Source organism: Salminus brasiliensis, chromosome 19 (genome assembly GCF_030463535.1).
Source record: "Salminus brasiliensis chromosome 19, fSalBra1.hap2, whole genome shotgun sequence".
NCBI classification, from domain to species: Eukaryota; Metazoa; Chordata; class Actinopteri; order Characiformes; family Bryconidae; genus Salminus; species Salminus brasiliensis.
Genome location: NC_132896.1, coordinates 7,697,113 through 7,713,185, shown reverse-complemented (window position 1 = coordinate 7,713,185; position 16,073 = coordinate 7,697,113). Strand labels below are relative to the sequence as shown.

The 16,073-nt window shown below is 42.0% G+C and overlaps 3 protein-coding genes across 3 annotated transcripts; 2 read left to right on the top strand and 1 right to left on the bottom strand.

Annotated features, from left to right (window-relative positions):
• The first annotated feature begins 105 nt into the window (after nt 1-105).
• On the top strand, nt 106-3,507 carry kxd1 (KxDL motif containing 1). Its single transcript, XM_072663674.1, has 5 exons — nt 106-261; nt 1,047-1,148; nt 1,473-1,625; nt 2,238-2,284; nt 2,401-3,507. The coding sequence occupies exons 2-5, from the start codon at nt 1,054-1,056 to the stop codon at nt 2,646-2,648; spliced, it is 543 nt and encodes a 180-aa protein (XP_072519775.1). The 5' UTR covers nt 106-261; nt 1,047-1,053; the 3' UTR covers nt 2,649-3,507.
• A 658-nt stretch (nt 3,508-4,165) lies between these two features.
• ergic2 (ERGIC and golgi 2) lies at nt 4,166-11,830 on the top strand. Its single transcript, XM_072663884.1, has 14 exons — nt 4,166-4,313; nt 5,139-5,285; nt 5,402-5,510; nt 5,611-5,657; nt 5,880-5,947; nt 6,523-6,563; nt 6,832-6,933; nt 7,744-7,839; nt 8,187-8,242; nt 9,181-9,279; nt 9,421-9,518; nt 9,951-10,113; nt 10,217-10,296; nt 10,578-11,830. Exons 2-14 carry the CDS (start codon nt 5,180-5,182, stop codon nt 10,641-10,643), a joined length of 1,131 nt encoding a protein of 376 aa, XP_072519985.1. The 5' UTR covers nt 4,166-4,313; nt 5,139-5,179; the 3' UTR covers nt 10,644-11,830.
• On the bottom strand, nt 11,697-14,818 carry LOC140541304 (uncharacterized). Its single transcript, XM_072663885.1, has 3 exons — nt 14,603-14,818; nt 14,434-14,509; nt 11,697-13,319 (listed from the first exon to the last, which is right to left on the bottom strand). The coding sequence occupies exons 1-3, from the start codon at nt 14,716-14,718 to the stop codon at nt 13,017-13,019; spliced, it is 495 nt and encodes a 164-aa protein (XP_072519986.1). The 5' UTR covers nt 14,719-14,818; the 3' UTR covers nt 11,697-13,016.
• Between the last annotated feature and the right edge of the window lie 1,255 nt (nt 14,819-16,073).

Below are 16,073 nucleotides of genomic sequence, written 5' to 3'. Positions count from 1 at the left end.
TGTTCTAAACCAAAAATGGCAAATCCAATGCCCAGAAATGTGAGCTTTGATGTACGCAGCGCTTCCGGTTGTGACAATCTCGTCACATGACAGCCTCACACAACAACAAAGATGTCTGCTCGCTTCGTCCCGGTGCATTAACAGTTTAAACCTGTCCAAAAGCAACAGACTGCATTTGACAGCATTAGTGAGATTGCTTTAGTTGTGCTGCGCGATTTATGCGTGAAGGTGGCGCTTGGGTTGAGCTCCAAAGCCAGTCAGGTAACGTAAACAGCGTAGTGGCTATTATTTAGCCAGCAGGTCCAGAATCATCCTCCCAGATTTAGCTGGACCAGTGTAGCCTAACTTGTAGCCTAACTGTAGGTTTGCTCATTTTCTGCATTAATATTTATGTGCTGCTGCTTGATTTGTGGAGGTTTTGCATAGCTAGCTACTTCTTGTCTGATACATGAACCTCGATTAAGATTATACTGGTGTTGTTCTTGTGCAGAGTGCTTAATGACTGTGATGACTACTGAATACTGAATACACTGGTTTAAATGTTGTATATAATGTGTTCCCTTCCGATACATAAGAATTAACTCATCCAGAACACGTTATAATGCATTATGAGTTCATTTGAAAAAGGCAAACGAGGAAAATACATTTTTTTCTGAATTCACACTGATTCTGTAGCTGTGTTTCATAAGAACCTGCTAAGCATTTGCATAAACATCCAGAATGGTCCATTACTGTCCAACTACTGCTCCCAACAGTCCCAGGACTGCTGTTCATCTTTAGAATAGTTAACTAGAATAATTAACAAGCATTGATTTGTGTTTTTCTTGCTTTTCTGAAAAATAAAATATGACTGGACTAGAAATACCTGTACCGAATATGAGTACTTTATTTTTAATGCATTACATTACAATTATATTACAAATGCCTGCATTAGATCATTCAGCCTTTTTTAATGTTTGTGCTAGTCATATCCAATGTTAATATGCGTAATTGACATAAATATCAGTAAAATGTTGGCTAAATCAGCTCTGTATTCCCTTTTAAAGCTGCAATATGGATCCGAGTGCATCTGGGATTTTCTGCAACAGAATGCTGAGCATGGTCAACTCTGAGGATGTGAACGCCATCATTCAAGCCCAGAGACACATGTACAGTCTTTGTCACCTAATAATCAAAACAGTCACAGGGCCGGACGAAGTACACTTCTGTAGAAATGCTTGAGAATACCCTTGAGGAAAATATTCTACTTATATTTCTACAAACATACATCCCTAAAGAAAGTACTTTTGTAATAATACAGACATTGTTTTTACTCAGATGCTGTTTTATCAGTATTTCCACTTTTACTCAAGTACTACTTGGTCCAGCCCTGGTCAAGATCAGTTTCCAGTCTCTTTTGCCAGACCACACTGAACATAGATGGTTTATGATTACAGTAATTGTAATTTAATGGTGTGTATCTCTCTTTCAAGGCTGGACCGCTTTGAGAAGACCAATGAGATGCTCATTAACTTCAATGGCTTGTCCAATGTGCGACTTCAGCAGATGAATGACCGCTTTCTGCTCCACACTCGCACTTTAGTTGAGATGAAGAAGGACTTGGACAGTATTTTCCGGCGAATAAGGTGCAGAGTCTTTTATGTTATTGACTGTTTGGTGAGCCGGTTTCCTAGACAGGGACCAATCCTAGGCATGCAGTGTAGTTTATATTACATGGACAATGTTTATATAGCAATGGACAAATTGCTATATATGCCAGGACTAGGCTTAATACTGGCCTAGGAAACTGCTCCTATATATCCAAAGATATGTAGCCACCTCTTTCTAATTAGGGAATTTAGCTTATAATAAACTCCATAGAAAAACAATGCTAATAGAATGGGACCCTGTGGAACAGCTGCATAGGGGCATAAGGCTTTAATGCCAAGTGCCAAGCCAAGCTACAGCTAGATGGGTAGAAAGTCTCCAGCATTGGGCTGCGGAGCAGTGGAACTGGGTTCCCTGGAGTGATGGGACTACACCTGATACCTTTGGTATGTTCCAGCATTGTTCCAACGTTTAGTGTAAAGCCTTCCTAGACAAGTAGAGGCTGTCACTACAGTTATGGGAGATAAACTCTCTTTAATTTAATTTACCTTGATTTCAGAAGACACTTTGCTGAGCAGGTGTCTACAAACATCTGGAGACACAGTGTACAAATGGAATATTTCAGTATGGCTTGTTGTATTTTTGTGTAGGACGCTGAAAGGCAAGATTGCTAAGCAGTATCCCGAGGCTTTCAGTAGTGAGTATTGCCTTGACTTTCTTACTACTGCTACTAAATTATTACAGAACATCCCACGCTGTCACATAATGCACATTTGTCCAGAACATTGCCTTTTATTAATTATTTCTCAACAGACATCCATGAATCTCCCAGTCTAGAAGATGATGATGATGAGTTTGACCCCATCCCTCCTAGCGTGGCCACCACCGCCACCACAACAGAGCAGAGCACCGAGTCATGCGACACCAGCCCTGACGTTATATCACCGACCATCAGCCGCTGCTCTGAGGAGCTCTCCCAGGAGAATCCCGACACACCTACGTCAAACAGCCCTGAGAGGGCCGTACTGCTGGACGAGGGTCCAGATTCAGCTGAGATCTAGAGTCTTATTGTAGAAGATTCTGCAGATTTTAGTTACTTCAGTACCTTCTGTTAATAGCAGGATTGCGTAACATAGCCTGCATGGGCTGACGATGCTACGCCGTTTGCCAAAACATGCATTTAGGCAGTCATTCATTTTCAGGATTTGAAGTAAATGAGATCTGGGTCACTTTTTTTATTCTGCATATTTTTATGTCTCTGTGGGCGTTATTGTTACATATTATATGTGTTTTACCCTCAGAAAGAGAGCCTATTTATTTTTACCTCACAGTAAAGTAGCCTGCCCCACACTGCTCCAAGTACACTCTTTTAAGCTCTTAGTACATGTTGTTTAGATACTCAGCACATCTTTGACTGAAAATAATGTGTAATGCTGTGTGTATTTTAACATCTTTGTCTGTCTATTAAAACAACCTTTTTACTTGTCTGTTTAGCTTTTACTGCTAACTATGGTGGTGAAGTGTACAGTGATAAAAGAAAAAAGAGTCCTACCAAAACTTTTATTTTGCCCATGCAGAGGACCTGGTCAGCAGCCAAATGTATTGGTTGATAACTCTGGCACAAGCAGTGTTCAGTTTAACATCTAAAAATCCTGTTCTGCAGGACCTGCACGCACACACATCCCACAAACTTCCTTCATCTTTCCTATAAAAATCCAGAGCGTTATTTACCTCTGGGACTCATGAAGCACTTCTGCAGGATTACTGTATAACTCCTGTAGAATGACTTAGGGCCTACTTAAGGTCAACGTTTCTTAGCCATATTATCAAACTCACTGGACTGACTGTAATGTAACAGACTATATTTGAAGTATGGACACAAATGAGCGTACAGTATATGATTTGCCAAAATAAACAATATTATCCCAAACGTTTTGAGTTCATTTATTACAAAACACTGTAGTTTGGTAAGAATTATGAAACTGATGGAATTCCAGTTCAGTGCTGGCTCTTCTACTGCGAATATCTCAGTGGGTACAAGCCAGACAAAAGACACGTTTCCACTTATTAAGTCCATCACAGCTAGTGGATTATAAAATTTAACCCTATAGTTAAAAAATCCTCTGACTTTTTTTTTTTATCTCATTTTATTTGTAACATCAATTATTAAGATAAATAATGTACCATGCTACAGACACTTAACTAGAATCAGAATTGTCCAAAATGGTGATAACCATAATTACAATTCATGTAATGAATAAATGTAAACATACATTATTACCACATCACTGTTATGCGTCCAACAGTGTCACAAAGATGAGAGAGACATGGCTTTGTGGTACATTTGAGACGTTTCTTGTATAAAATGTTCTTTACATCCATTCAATAACATTTTCAGACCTAATAATCGACCCATCTATCCAAATTTCAGTGATTATTCAGTACAGTTTAGTCCCAGACTAAGACTAGTTTTAATCCATGTTCATGATCTTGCAGCACACTACGCTGGGTGGCGACATACACACGTTTAGTAGTCATGCGCACGGACTACAACCCCCATAATGCACCAGTAAGGAATCGTCACAACTCAAAATCCACCAGCGTTATTTCATCCGATAAAACCACTCTTCATTTTTCACTCCATGTAATGATTCCTAACCCGGGATAAGAGCGGCGTTGTTTGGTTGATAAACCAAATAAATGAGTTCAAAACAGTATATTTAAAGGTAGGTATCAGAATTAGAGCTCTGCGATAGAGAGCTGTGGTCGCTTATTGCAGGTGTTGGATATAGAGAGCTAGCTGGCTAGCAGGGTTAGCATCTACAATGATTTTCCGCCCAAGGGTTCGAGTAGAGGATTATAGTAGCAGGGAATTAGTAGTGGATTATCTGCTTTTGTTGTAAGAGTAGCAGATAATTTGGAGACATGCGTTCAAATGTATAAAGAGACTAAAATGAGCCCAGCTAAGTAGTTAGCACTAGCAACTAGGAGCTAATGGAAGGAGGATAACAACAGCGCGAGCTGCTCACAGACAGCATTCAGAGCTGCGTTGTCTGAAATACTAGCTATACACAAAAATGTTGATGTAACCATTAAAACCCTTAGATTAAACCCCGTCTAAGAAATGTAGGTAACTCTAATTAATTATAATTAATTATCTCTAGTAATTAGCCAGACTGTTCTGTACCGTTATCTCCTGATCACAAAGTGATCACTCAGCCAAACAACTCATCTGGAGATCATGAGGAAAAACCAGATGTGACCTCAAGAAAGTGAAAACACTTGTTATCCAGACAAATCAGCTCATCTCCAGATCATGAAAATTTAGCTAGTTGTGATCATGACCTTTCTGGATTTCTGCAAATGATACAACCTGATAACTAACAGCTATGTCTCGCTTTCTGGATGAACACCGAGACCGAACCAAGTCCTCCAGTACCAGTGAAAGCTCTCTCTGAGAAAAGCATGGCTTAATGTCTCTGCTATAAATACTTCATTCTAGGGAAACCCAGATTTACAGATTATCATTATAACTGCACACCTCATTGCAGGTTCATGAGGGAAGTGGCGGTGGTGGTGGCTCGTTCTGAAGATGCGGAGAGTGTCCCGAAAGAAGGCCCTCAATTTTGTGAAGGAGCTGGATGCTTTTCCTAAAGTTCCCGAGAGCTATGTTGAGACCTCTGCTAGCGGTGGAACCGGTGAGTTGGAACTGGTAATGTTGCCGTCAGATTCCCTTTGATTTCCCATTCATTTATGTGCTAAATGTTTCTGCACAGACGTTTCGGTCAGTGAATCTGTTTTTCTGGATCAACAGTGTCTCTGATCGCCTTCACGGCCATGGTGCTTCTGGCCTTCTTTGAATTTTTTGTGTATCGGGACACATGGATGAAGTATGAATATGAAGTGGATAAGGATTTTTCAAGGTAATGGTTTTAAGGTGTGAGCTAAGTACGGATTGGCTGTAAGACGGTTATTGGGGAGATTTATTGGAGCTTGACCTTTTTTCCTTTCTCTTTTTTGCAGTAAATTAAGAATCAACATAGATATTACAGTCGCCATGAGGTGCCAATGTAAGTATTGTTCCTCACTGTAATTCCTTTCAGATTGGGGTTTGTTTTTCTAGACGTACGTTAGGTTAGTTGCTGGATTAGTAAAGATTGTCTGCAGAGACGTCGCCTTTTCAGTTAAAGACCAGTCCTCTTAGACCTCTTAGGTTGTCATTCACATACCTTAATTACACTTTCTGGTAAATTTTGCCTTATGCTTTCCAAAATCATCCTTGTCTCCTCCAGTTGTAGGTGCGGATGTGTTGGACCTGGCTGAGACCATGGTAGCATCAGATGGCCTACTGTATGAACCGGTGAGAAGTTACCTTTGGGGACACTGTCAACTTAATGCTACTTTGTTTAAATGATATACATTATATGTCCAAGTTTTTGTGAACACCCCTTTTAATGAGTGCATTCAGCTACTGTAGAGTCCTATTCTATTGGAAGTATTGCTAATAGAAGTAGAAGACTCACTGGAGCAGATAAACATGAACCTATTGGCACACTGGCTAATGGCAGGTGTGGGCTAGAGGGGTATAAAGCCCTCCAGCATTGGGATGTGGAGCAGTGGAAGAACTGTGTTCTCTGGAATGGTGGTTGGTGCGTTGTCCAATACTTTTGGGATGAGTTGAGGAGTTTGGGATAAGGTGGCGCAGTGATCATGCAACATCCTGACCTTGCGAATGCTCTTGTTGCTGAATGCAACCAAATCTTCAACAATGTTTCAAAATCTAGTAGAGACAGTTACTCCAACAAAAGCAGCATAAACTCTTTCATATCTCTGGTTTTGGAAGAAACCTAAATGAGCGGTTGTCCCAATACTTTTGTCTACATATTGTTTTTGCCTTATATAGGGTTTCTAAGAGGTTTCATTGCTTTTTTGCAGGTTGTATTTGAGCTGTCCCCTCAACAGAGGCTGTGGCACAGGTAACCCAGTTACTCCATCTTTCTTTAATAACGGACGCGTCTCTCCACCCTGTGTCTGGGGGTCTGTATTGGAAGCCTTCATACAGCTATTGATTTAGGACTGGTTTTTCAAAGGCAGAATTAAGACTGGGTGCAAACTCAGCCCAAAGCAATTCTTCATTATTGCACTTGAAAGCAGTGAGGCTTGTAAAACTCTCATGCACTGTAGCAAATGTAATTAACCACCGGCTAACTCTGACACACCATCCCTCCTCTGGTCGTCCACCAGGACGCTTCTGCTGGTTCAGAACCGGCTGCGGGAGGAGCACTCCCTCCAGGACGTTATCTTCAGGAGCATCATGAGAGGAGGGCCCACTGCACTGCCGCCAAGGTCAGTCTTTTACCTCCCTGTTAGCTGTTTACCTAAGGCCTGTTTCACACATACTACCTCAGCATGACGTGAGCAGTGTGGCAGCTTGCACGGCTAAAGCTGACTAATGTAGCTTGCATGCGTCAGCCATTAATGCATACAGCAATTGTGCTGCAGAATGGTGCAGAAGATGTATACCAGTGAACATCACTGCTTGTGAAGAGGTTCTACAGAAAGCCTTTTCCCGAAATGGATTTTGCCATTTCCAGAATTGCTTAATAGTAAAGTAATTCATAAAAGAATCATTTGGTAATAGAGATGAATGAGTGTAAGGAATCTTTTAAAGGTCTAAAAAAATCAAAAATGGTTCTTCTATGGCAAAGGTCTTCAAATCTGGCACTTGAATCCAGTTTCCATTCCTGGACTTTGTAATCTATGGTAGGTGTTCCCTTGAGTTCCAGTGAGAACAAAATCCAGGACTGGAAAAAATGCATTCAAGGTCCAAAATTGGAGATTTGGGTTCTATGGTATCGCTCAAAGAACCGCAAAGAGAAGAAAAATAGGCACAACACGCTGCTGTGAAACGTACACTTGCGAGTACACACTAGTGATTAGAGCCAGTAGAACTCACAACCTGGGCAGACATCTCAGCCATGTATGTCGATCCTGGTAAACAAACCAGCGAACGTCCGGTCCCAAGCCCTCATTTGTAACCTATAGGCCACAGCTGCTCTTAAGCAAGGCCGTGCACTGGCCAGGTACTCCAAGACTGGACCTTCATGTCAGTGTTGTGCTGTCTCTAAACAGCAAGTTGTAATTTTCTCTCCACAGAGAGGAAGATCCCACACAGCCACTCAACGCATGCAGGATACACGGACACCTCTACGTTAATAAAGTGGCAGGAAATTTCCACATCACAGTCGGCAAGTACGCATCCTTTTCACCCTTGGCATTTCCAATTAAGTCCTTCAGTAATTTGGTAATGCGGATTTACTGCCTGTATTGAGCTTTGAATGTGGCATTTTCTTGTCACACTTAATTAAGTCTTATTCAGAACTGATTACATGAGGAATTATGCATGGGTCCCTGGGCTTTCCTCAGTTCCTGTTGTGTATTAGGGTTTGGGGTTCAATTAATGCTAGTCGCTGATGGGAGCAAAAATAAAGATGATACAGAGCAGACTCGCAGGCTTTAAGCTTCAGGCAGCACTATTGATTGCCTTTTTTTTTAACTGTTTAACTGTATTGTCTCTGACTTTTTTTTTTTTATTGCAGGGCCATTCCGCACCCAAGAGGCCACGCTCACCTTGCTGCCCTGGTCAGCCATGAAAGTAAGTTTGCTTCCCTGTGTATAATTGCATTATTGTGCTGTGTTTGTCCCAGGAATGGTAAGCTTATGAGAAGTCTAGGACTTGCAGTGCATTGCTGTTGAAGGTGTGTCCGTTTAATTTAATCACTGAGCCGTGTCTGAAAATCTGTGAAACTGAAATTGATTTATTTCCAATGCAAATTTAGTATGTAAAACATTGTTCTTGTGAGTTTAGAGCGTCTTTGTAGAGACTGTAAAAGCCATGTCTCTCAGGAACTTTTAAATATTACAGTAATAATCTAATAATACAGCATTTTTATGTTTAGACTTGAGCGTAAGGGGAAGGAAGGCAACTTTACAGGAAAAGGGGAAAAAAAAACTTCTTAACTGTCAATAAAAGTCAGTGTAAAAGGATTGTACTCAAGTCATTTTGGAGCATTTCTATTGGTCCATTCATCATGTTATTTTGACACACAACTGCTAGATTCATTGTCATAATTAATCTTAATGCCCTTTTTCACAAGGGTATTCAAAAGAGTTAATCCTTCTTTTGTTGGAGTAACTGTCTCTTGAAAATTACTACTACTGAGGATTTGCTTGCTTTGCTTGCTCCCAAAAGTACTGGATGGTGCACCAACCATCATTCCAGAGAACACCTTTCTTTCACTGCTCCACAGCTCAATGCTGGGGGGCTTTATACCCCTCTAGCCCACACCTGGCATTAGGCACCAATAGTTTCATGATTACCTGCTCCAGAGAGTCCTAGTAATTAGACAAGCTGTGTGTCTGTGTGCGCATTTGCACATCTGTGTCAGCAATGGGTGCAACTAAAAAGGAGCTCAATGCATTCATTAGAAGGGGTGTCCACAAATATTTCGACATATACTGTATCTAAATAGTAAATGTCAGTAACAGGATCATAATCTCTGACTTGGTTGTGTTTCAACTGTCAATCCACAGCATACAACTTCTCCCATCGAATAGACCACCTGTCATTTGGTGAAGAACTCCCAGGCATACTGAACCCGCTGGATGGAACAGAAAAAGTGTGCACAGACCGTAAGTACGGGACGGGGGCATGACCTGAAAATCAGGTTTTTCAGTACGAACAGTGAACAGAAGTCATTGTATCCCATTATTACACACAGTTAGTGGTAACACCTACCTTTTTATAAGGCTTTTGTTTTTTCTCACTGCCAGATAATCAGATGTTCCAGTACTTCATCACCATTGTGCCCACCAAGCTGGAAACCTACAAGGTTACTGCAGATACGCATCAGTACTCCGTTACAGAACGGGTAGGTGTGGTTATAAACCAGGAACCAAAAAAAAAAAAAAAAAAACAGCAACTAGTTTATGTGAAACGTAAATCAAGCTGATGGTTTATGACCTTATTCTTAAAAGTCCTAAACCGCTTGCTTTAGCCAGGAAGCTCATTTTTGCTGTAAAAGCCAGGCTTTTTAGATAACCAGGTCTGCTAAAAGTGATGCTAGCTTGCTGTCTGCTGGTAAACATATTAGGGCAGTTTCTATTTAAGCCTCTAAATTAACATGTATATTAATCTGTGGCTGTTGATTGTTAGTGGTTAGTGTAATTTACTGAATATTGAGATGATTTCAATTTTTTAAAAATGACTTGATTGACAAATAACAAACCATGTATATATGAGTTAGTCATGACTGTTCTGACTGAAACACTAGTGAGCAGCTCTTTTGGCACTGTGTCCGCAGGAGAGAGTAATCAACCATGCAGCGGGCAGTCATGGCGTCTCTGGCATCTTTATGAAGTACGACGTGAGCTCTCTCAGGGTCCGGGTGACTGAGCAGCACATGCCATTCTGGCAGTTCCTGGTACGCCTGTGCGGCATTGTTGGAGGCATCTTCTCCACCACAGGTACAACAAACGGTACATCGGGTTCGTTTTGGAAGCTTACCTGTGCCTCACCGAAAGGTGAAATGACCTACATTTGATTAAGAGCACTCTTGTGGTCTCTTAGGTATGCTACATGGCCTGGTTGGCTTCTGTGTAGATGTTGTCTGCTGTCGCTTCAAACTAGGAGTCTATAAGCCCAAGGGGGTAAGTTATTTATATATGAGCTACTTTTTCACCCCAGTGTCACTATACAATTATAACACTGTGAAGTAAAGCAGGTACATTACCAAGTCTCTTAAGAGATGAGATGAGCTTGGAAAGGTCAGGGTCTACTTTAGGAACACACAGCACCCTGGAAAAGGGGTCTGTGTTCTATTTTAGTCCTTAGCATTATTATTATTATTTTATTTATTTATTTATTTTTGCAGTAATCATCTAACTGCTTCTACAGTAACAAGGCTTTCTATTATGTCCTGTTCTTGTAGATCAATTTTCTGGATGGCCATGTGAACAGTGAAACACCTCTACTCTCAGAGAACAACGACCACTAGCATCTCCGTTCTGGTCCTGAGACTCCATCCAATCTTCCATCCAAGACCCAAGCACACCACAGGACTCCACTGTATCATCCACTTTATTGCCAGTTTGGTATTGAAGGGCTGTCCCACGGAACATATGACTGTACACAAACATGTATTGATCGCTCATCACCAGCAGCATTATTTCAGTCTGTCCCAACAAGATTTGTTATCCCTAAGAACCATGTTTGATGGTTATAGTCTAGTTGCATTTACTCCATAACCACGCTCAGCTTCACAGTGAAGATGAGCTACTTCCTCTCACTTAGTTTGTTTATTATATGCAGTTATAGTTAATATGCTTGTGAGAGGCAGCTCCTTCATCTCAAAGGGAACCCGGGGGGGGGGGGGGTGGTTACAGGCCTTTACAGAATGGTGATTGTAGCGATTGCAGACTTACACTATATGTTCAAATGTTTGTGGACACCCCTTTTAATGAAGGCATTCAGCTACTTTAAGTCGCATCCATTGCTGACATACTCACACACTGCTTATCTAATCCCTGTAGAGAAGTACTGCCAGTAAAATAGGGGAACCGATTAACATCAACCTATTAGCACCATGCCCAATGCCACTTGTGGGCTAGAGGGGTGCTAGGCCACCCAGCATTGAGCTGTGGAGCAGTGGAACAATACTTCTGAAATGAGTTGGAAATGTGATGATACCCTTAATTTCAGAAGACAATGAAGGAGCAGGTGTCCCATACATTTGCCATATAGTGCATCTACTTATGCTACGTGATTATAGCCATTACTAAAAAACAAGGAAATTCATAAAGGCTTAAAAGGGGGGAAACAACAACAAATCAGGTGTAATTAATCAGGAAAACCTGTAAGACACAGTGAATCATGGCAGTATTATAATTTGGTTGGATTGAGACTGTATTCACATTGTCATCGGTTTAGCTGCTTGGGGATGAGGTTTTGTCAGCTGGACCCATATTTTAGGATAACGTGCACATTTATTTTTATCGCAAGCCATCTCGGTGAGATGAAGGCAGTTAAAAATATGCAGAAAAGAACCAGGTTCAAAGGAAATCTTGTTTTATTTGACTGCTTTGTTTGCCCGGAAAACCTGTAGACTGCAGAAGGTGGATGATACTTCAATGACATTAAAATAACAGATGCAACACTAATACAAATGAATTGTATCTGGTGGAACATTGTCCTATGATTTTGGTGTTGAAATACTTTGTTTTTTAGGCACGGTTTGGTTAATTTGACCAATCTGGGTGTACTTAAGAAAAGAGACAGTAAGGTTACAAAATAATTTTAAAAAGGGAAAATCTGCATGCACCAAGAATTACAAATACACTTTACAGCCCAGCAGTACAGCGGATTTAAGCACACAGCGGATGTATGTGCAGTCACTTCAGCACCTTAAGGGCACCTCATTCGTGAATGCTGAGGTGGCCGATGAACTTCCAGTCCTAAGCCTGCTCCCCTTATGTTCAGGCTATGGCTGCCCCCTGTGTCCACACCAGGGGAGTCCAATTGTATCTGCAAAAGTTCCAGTGTGGGTGGAAAAGCTCCACAGAGCCTTCAGGCTCATTTGAAATGAAAGCCTGCAGTCACATCAACCCTATAGAAAACCAGCGACCACTGGTGGACTTTTTAAAGAGCATTTAGTCTATTACACCTAATCTTTCTCAATGTTGATTAGCTGTTAGACTTGACTAAGCTTTAGATTCACATCTAGCAGCATCTTATGCCTATGATTGTGATATACCCTAGGAAGAAGTAAGATCACCACTGTAAGACTAAAAATGCAGTGTTTTAAGAACCTTATTAGTTAGCTGGATAAGCAATGGAAGACCGGCCCCTGGCCGCAGCATTTGTATTATCTGAGGCTGTGTGAGTTGGATGGGCCATTAAGAACTGACAAGGGTATTTAACAGTTCAGTAGTACAGTATTTTCAGTCTCAGTAGTTGTATTTAAACTGAGGCTAAAATGTGCGACAGCTAGAACAAATAGGACATGCAAACAATGCAAGACACGTTCCTCCAGACGTTCCTTCATACTTTGGGTGTAACAATCGCTGCCACTGTGAACAGGATCTCGCTTCTGTTTACCTGTCTCAATCATCCAAGCTAGTGCTCAGCAGTGTAGACAGTACTAAACTGATCTAGAGCAATGCTAGACTTCGTTTTATCCCATGGAGAACTCTGCTTTAAACAGCAGACTGTAATACAGGAGTGACTTCAGATCTGAGGAGCACATCTGCTCAGTTTAGTGATTTCACATGTTTAAAAAAACCTGATTCAATTCATGACCTAATCGTCAGTCCTGACAAAGGGAATCTACCAAACACTGCATTACAAAACATGAGTTTTACTCCCTCTTGCATCATCTGAAAAAGATCTCTCGAACAAGCTGCAGAGCTTCAGGATCAGTCTTAGTCCTGTGAGAGCTCTCCTCAAGCCCCCGAGCCTGTGAATGAGTGGGACGCTGGTCACCAGCACTGTCTGATCTACTTGACCTTTCCTTCTCTATACAAGTGATGTATGGCACTGTCTGCTGCTCAGCAACATCCACATCAGAATCCGATCCACAGGTCCTCTCCTGGACATCCAAGTCCGGCTCCTCTTCCGTATCGGTCTCTGGGATAACGCTGACTTCTGTGGTCGCCACCGGACAAGCTACTTCTGTCTGTCATACAGGGGAAAAAAACAGCACTTCACAATCATGTGCTATTAGATAGATACTAGCAGTAATGGGTCAAGCCAGTTTGTACAGTTTTTACAATTTTCAAAACTGGACCTCTAAAGTCATGTCGCCATTCTACAGTCAGCTATGCCTGAGGAAGAGAGGTTTTCTCCATGTAGAACATGCGTATGTTTTTCTTTCAAGTTTCACTGGATTGTGTGAGGTTGGTAATGAGGCAGACCTGCTTGTCCTGGCAGTAGCAAAGTTCAGTTTTATACATTTCTCTCATCACACTAAAACCTTGCATCACCTAAATGGCAACTTTTCAGGAGAAAGAAAAAAAATCATAACTTTCAATAGAGTGTAAAAAGATTTATTATAGTAATTTTGAAAGTGCCAATGTAAGTGCCGTTAAAAGTGGAGATACAAGGCTTTTAGATTTTGAATAGTTCACCTTTATTTTTCTATCATAGATAAAAGAAGCTACAAACATTATAAAATATATAAAATTCAGCATGTTATAAAAAGACTGGATATATATAAGAGTTTAGAACAGTTTACCAGTCAATTCACTGTATAGTAAATAGTAAAAAGTCAAGACAACCATTTTCACCACTTGTGTTGGACATGGATGGAATTTAACCCATCCTTGCAGTGAATACACACACACACTAGTGATCAAACACAGTGACAGTGAACACACTTGCCCGGAGCGGTGTGCAGCCATTGCTTAGGCGCCCGGGGAGCAGGAAAGGTTAAAGGCCTTGGTTAAGGGACCAACAGTGGCAGCTTGCCGAGCCTGGGTATCGAACCCACAACCCTGTCATCAAAAACCCAGTGCTCTAACAGCTGAGCCAAAATGACCAGATCAGAGCTGCAGGTTTGGGCACTGTGTGCATTTCCACAAGCTCTCAGTTGGTTGCCATAGTAATAACCTAGCAACCTATTGCAGATAAGGATGTGACGTCAAATGAACGTGGCGTCACCTCCCAAATAAAATAAATATATAGAGAGAGAGATATATAATTTAAAGAAATATCTAACTTTTTAATATCCATATCCATTTACTCGATGGAGTAACACACCACGTCCACGTGCTGCTGAGTAGAAAACCCACCTTTGCGTGATTTCTCTTCAAGGCGCTGAGGGCTGTTTCCGCGAGCTCGCGCTCATTCATCCAGTACAGCATCACCCTGAAAACAGCAGCAACACAACTGACACGTACTGAACTCCCTGTCCTTTCCCTCACAGCTGAACAGTAGTTTATCGCTGCACAGCTTCTTTACCTCTCCGGTCGCTTCTGTCTGCCTCTTTTCTTTGTGTTTGCTTCTGATCTCTGTACCTCCGAGCTTTCAGAAGCGCAAGCAGACATCCAGGACGGCAGATTGCGTTTAGCAGCCATAATAAAGGCAGTTAGCTAATATCATGTCATTAAAATGCTGCAATAGTCATTCTGTATTACTACTGAAAAGCCATGCTTTGGTTTCGTTCAGAGCTCAGGTTCTCTGTGACTCCATGTTTAAATAGTTAATGTGCCGACAGCGCCATCGCGGGGTTTGGAGCTCTGGCCTTTTAGCTCTAGCTTTGGAGCTCTGGCTTTGAAGCTCTAGCTTTGGAGCGCTGGCTTTGAAGCTCTAGCTTTGGAGCTTAGACTTTGAAGCTCAAGCTTTGGAGCACTGGCCTTTGACTTTGAAGCTCTAGCTTTGGAGCTCTGGCTTTGAAGCTCTAGCTTTGGAGCACTGGCCTTTGACTTTGAAGCTCTAGCTTTGGAGCTTTGACTTTGAAGCTCTAGCTTTGGAGCGCTGGCCTTTGCCTTTGAAGCTCTAGCTTTGGAGCTCTGGCTTTGAAGCCTTAGCTTTGGAGCACTGGCCTTTTAGCTCTGGCTTTGGAGCGCTGGCCTTTGCCTTTGAAGCTTTAGCTTTGGAGCTCTGGCTTTGAAGCTTTAGCTTTGGAGCACTGGCCTTTGATTTTAAAGCTCTAGCTTTGGAGCTCTAGCTTTGGAGCTCTGGCCTTTGACTTTGAAGCTCTAGCTTTGGAGCTCTGGCTTTGAAGCTCTAGCTTTGGAGCACTGGCCTTTGACTTTGAAGCTCTAGCTTTGGAGCTTTGACTTTGAAGCTCTAGCTTTGGAGCGCTGGCCTTTGCCTTTGAAGCTCTAGCTTTGGAGCTCTGGCTTTGAAGCCTTAGCTTTGGAGCACTGGCCTTTTAGCTCTGGCTTTGGAGCGCTGGCCTTTGCCTTTGAAGCTTTAGCTTTGGAGCTCTGGCTTTGAAGCTTTAGCTTTGGAGCACTGGCCTTTGATTTTAAAGCTCTAGCTTTGGAGCTCTAGCTTTGGAGCTCTGGCTTTTGCCTTTGAAGCTCTAGCTTTGGAGCTCTGGCTTTGAAGCTTTAGCTCTGGAGCGCTGGCCGTTGATTTTGAAGCTCAAGCTTTGGAGCTTTGACTTTGAAGCTCTAGCTTTGGAGCGCTGGCCTTTGCCTTTGAAGCTCTAGCTTTGGAGCTCTGGCTTTGAAGCCTTAGCTTTGGAGCACTGGCCTTTTAGCTCTGGCTTTGGCGCGCTGGCCTTTGCCTTTGAAGCTTTAGCTTTGGAGCTCTGGCTTTGAAGCTTTAGCTTTGGAGCACTGGCCTTTGATTTTGAAGCTCTAGCTTTGGAGCTCTGGCTTTTGCCTTTGAAGCTCTCGCTTTGGAGCTCTGGCTTTGAAGCTTTAGCTCTGGAGCGCTGGCCTTTGATTTTGAAGCTCAAGCTTTGGAGCTTTGACTTTGA

What these genes read in the sequence shown, in the direction of transcription:
- kxd1 (XM_072663674.1), top strand. Translation starts at nt 1,054, where the DNA reads ATGGATCCGAGTGCATCTGGGATTTTCTGCAACAGAATGCTGAGCATG. An exon ending in ATTCAAGCCCAGAGACACAT is followed by an intron (nt 1,149 to 1,472) that starts GTACAGTCTTTG and finishes CTCTCTTTCAAG; the next exon opens with GCTGGACCGCTTTGAGAAGA. An exon ending in GTATCCCGAGGCTTTCAGTA is followed by an intron (nt 2,285 to 2,400) that starts GTGAGTATTGCC and finishes ATTTCTCAACAG; the next exon opens with ACATCCATGAATCTCCCAGT.
- ergic2 (XM_072663884.1), top strand. Translation starts at nt 5,180, where the DNA reads ATGCGGAGAGTGTCCCGAAAGAAGGCCCTCAATTTTGTGAAGGAGCTG. An exon ending in GTGGATAAGGATTTTTCAAG is followed by an intron (nt 5,511 to 5,610) that starts GTAATGGTTTTA and finishes TCTTTTTTGCAG; the next exon opens with TAAATTAAGAATCAACATAG. An exon ending in CAACAGAGGCTGTGGCACAG is followed by an intron (nt 6,564 to 6,831) that starts GTAACCCAGTTA and finishes GTCGTCCACCAG; the next exon opens with GACGCTTCTGCTGGTTCAGA.
- LOC140541304 (XM_072663885.1), bottom strand. Translation starts at nt 14,718, where the DNA reads ATGGCTGCTAAACGCAATCTGCCGTCCTGGATGTCTGCTTGCGCTTCT. An exon ending in AGACAGAAGCGACCGGAGAG is followed by an intron (nt 14,510 to 14,602) that starts GTAAAGAAGCTG and finishes TGCTGTTTTCAG; the next exon opens with GGTGATGCTGTACTGGATGA. An exon ending in TGAAGAGAAATCACGCAAAG is followed by an intron (nt 13,320 to 14,433) that starts GTGGGTTTTCTA and finishes CCTGTATGACAG; the next exon opens with ACAGAAGTAGCTTGTCCGGT.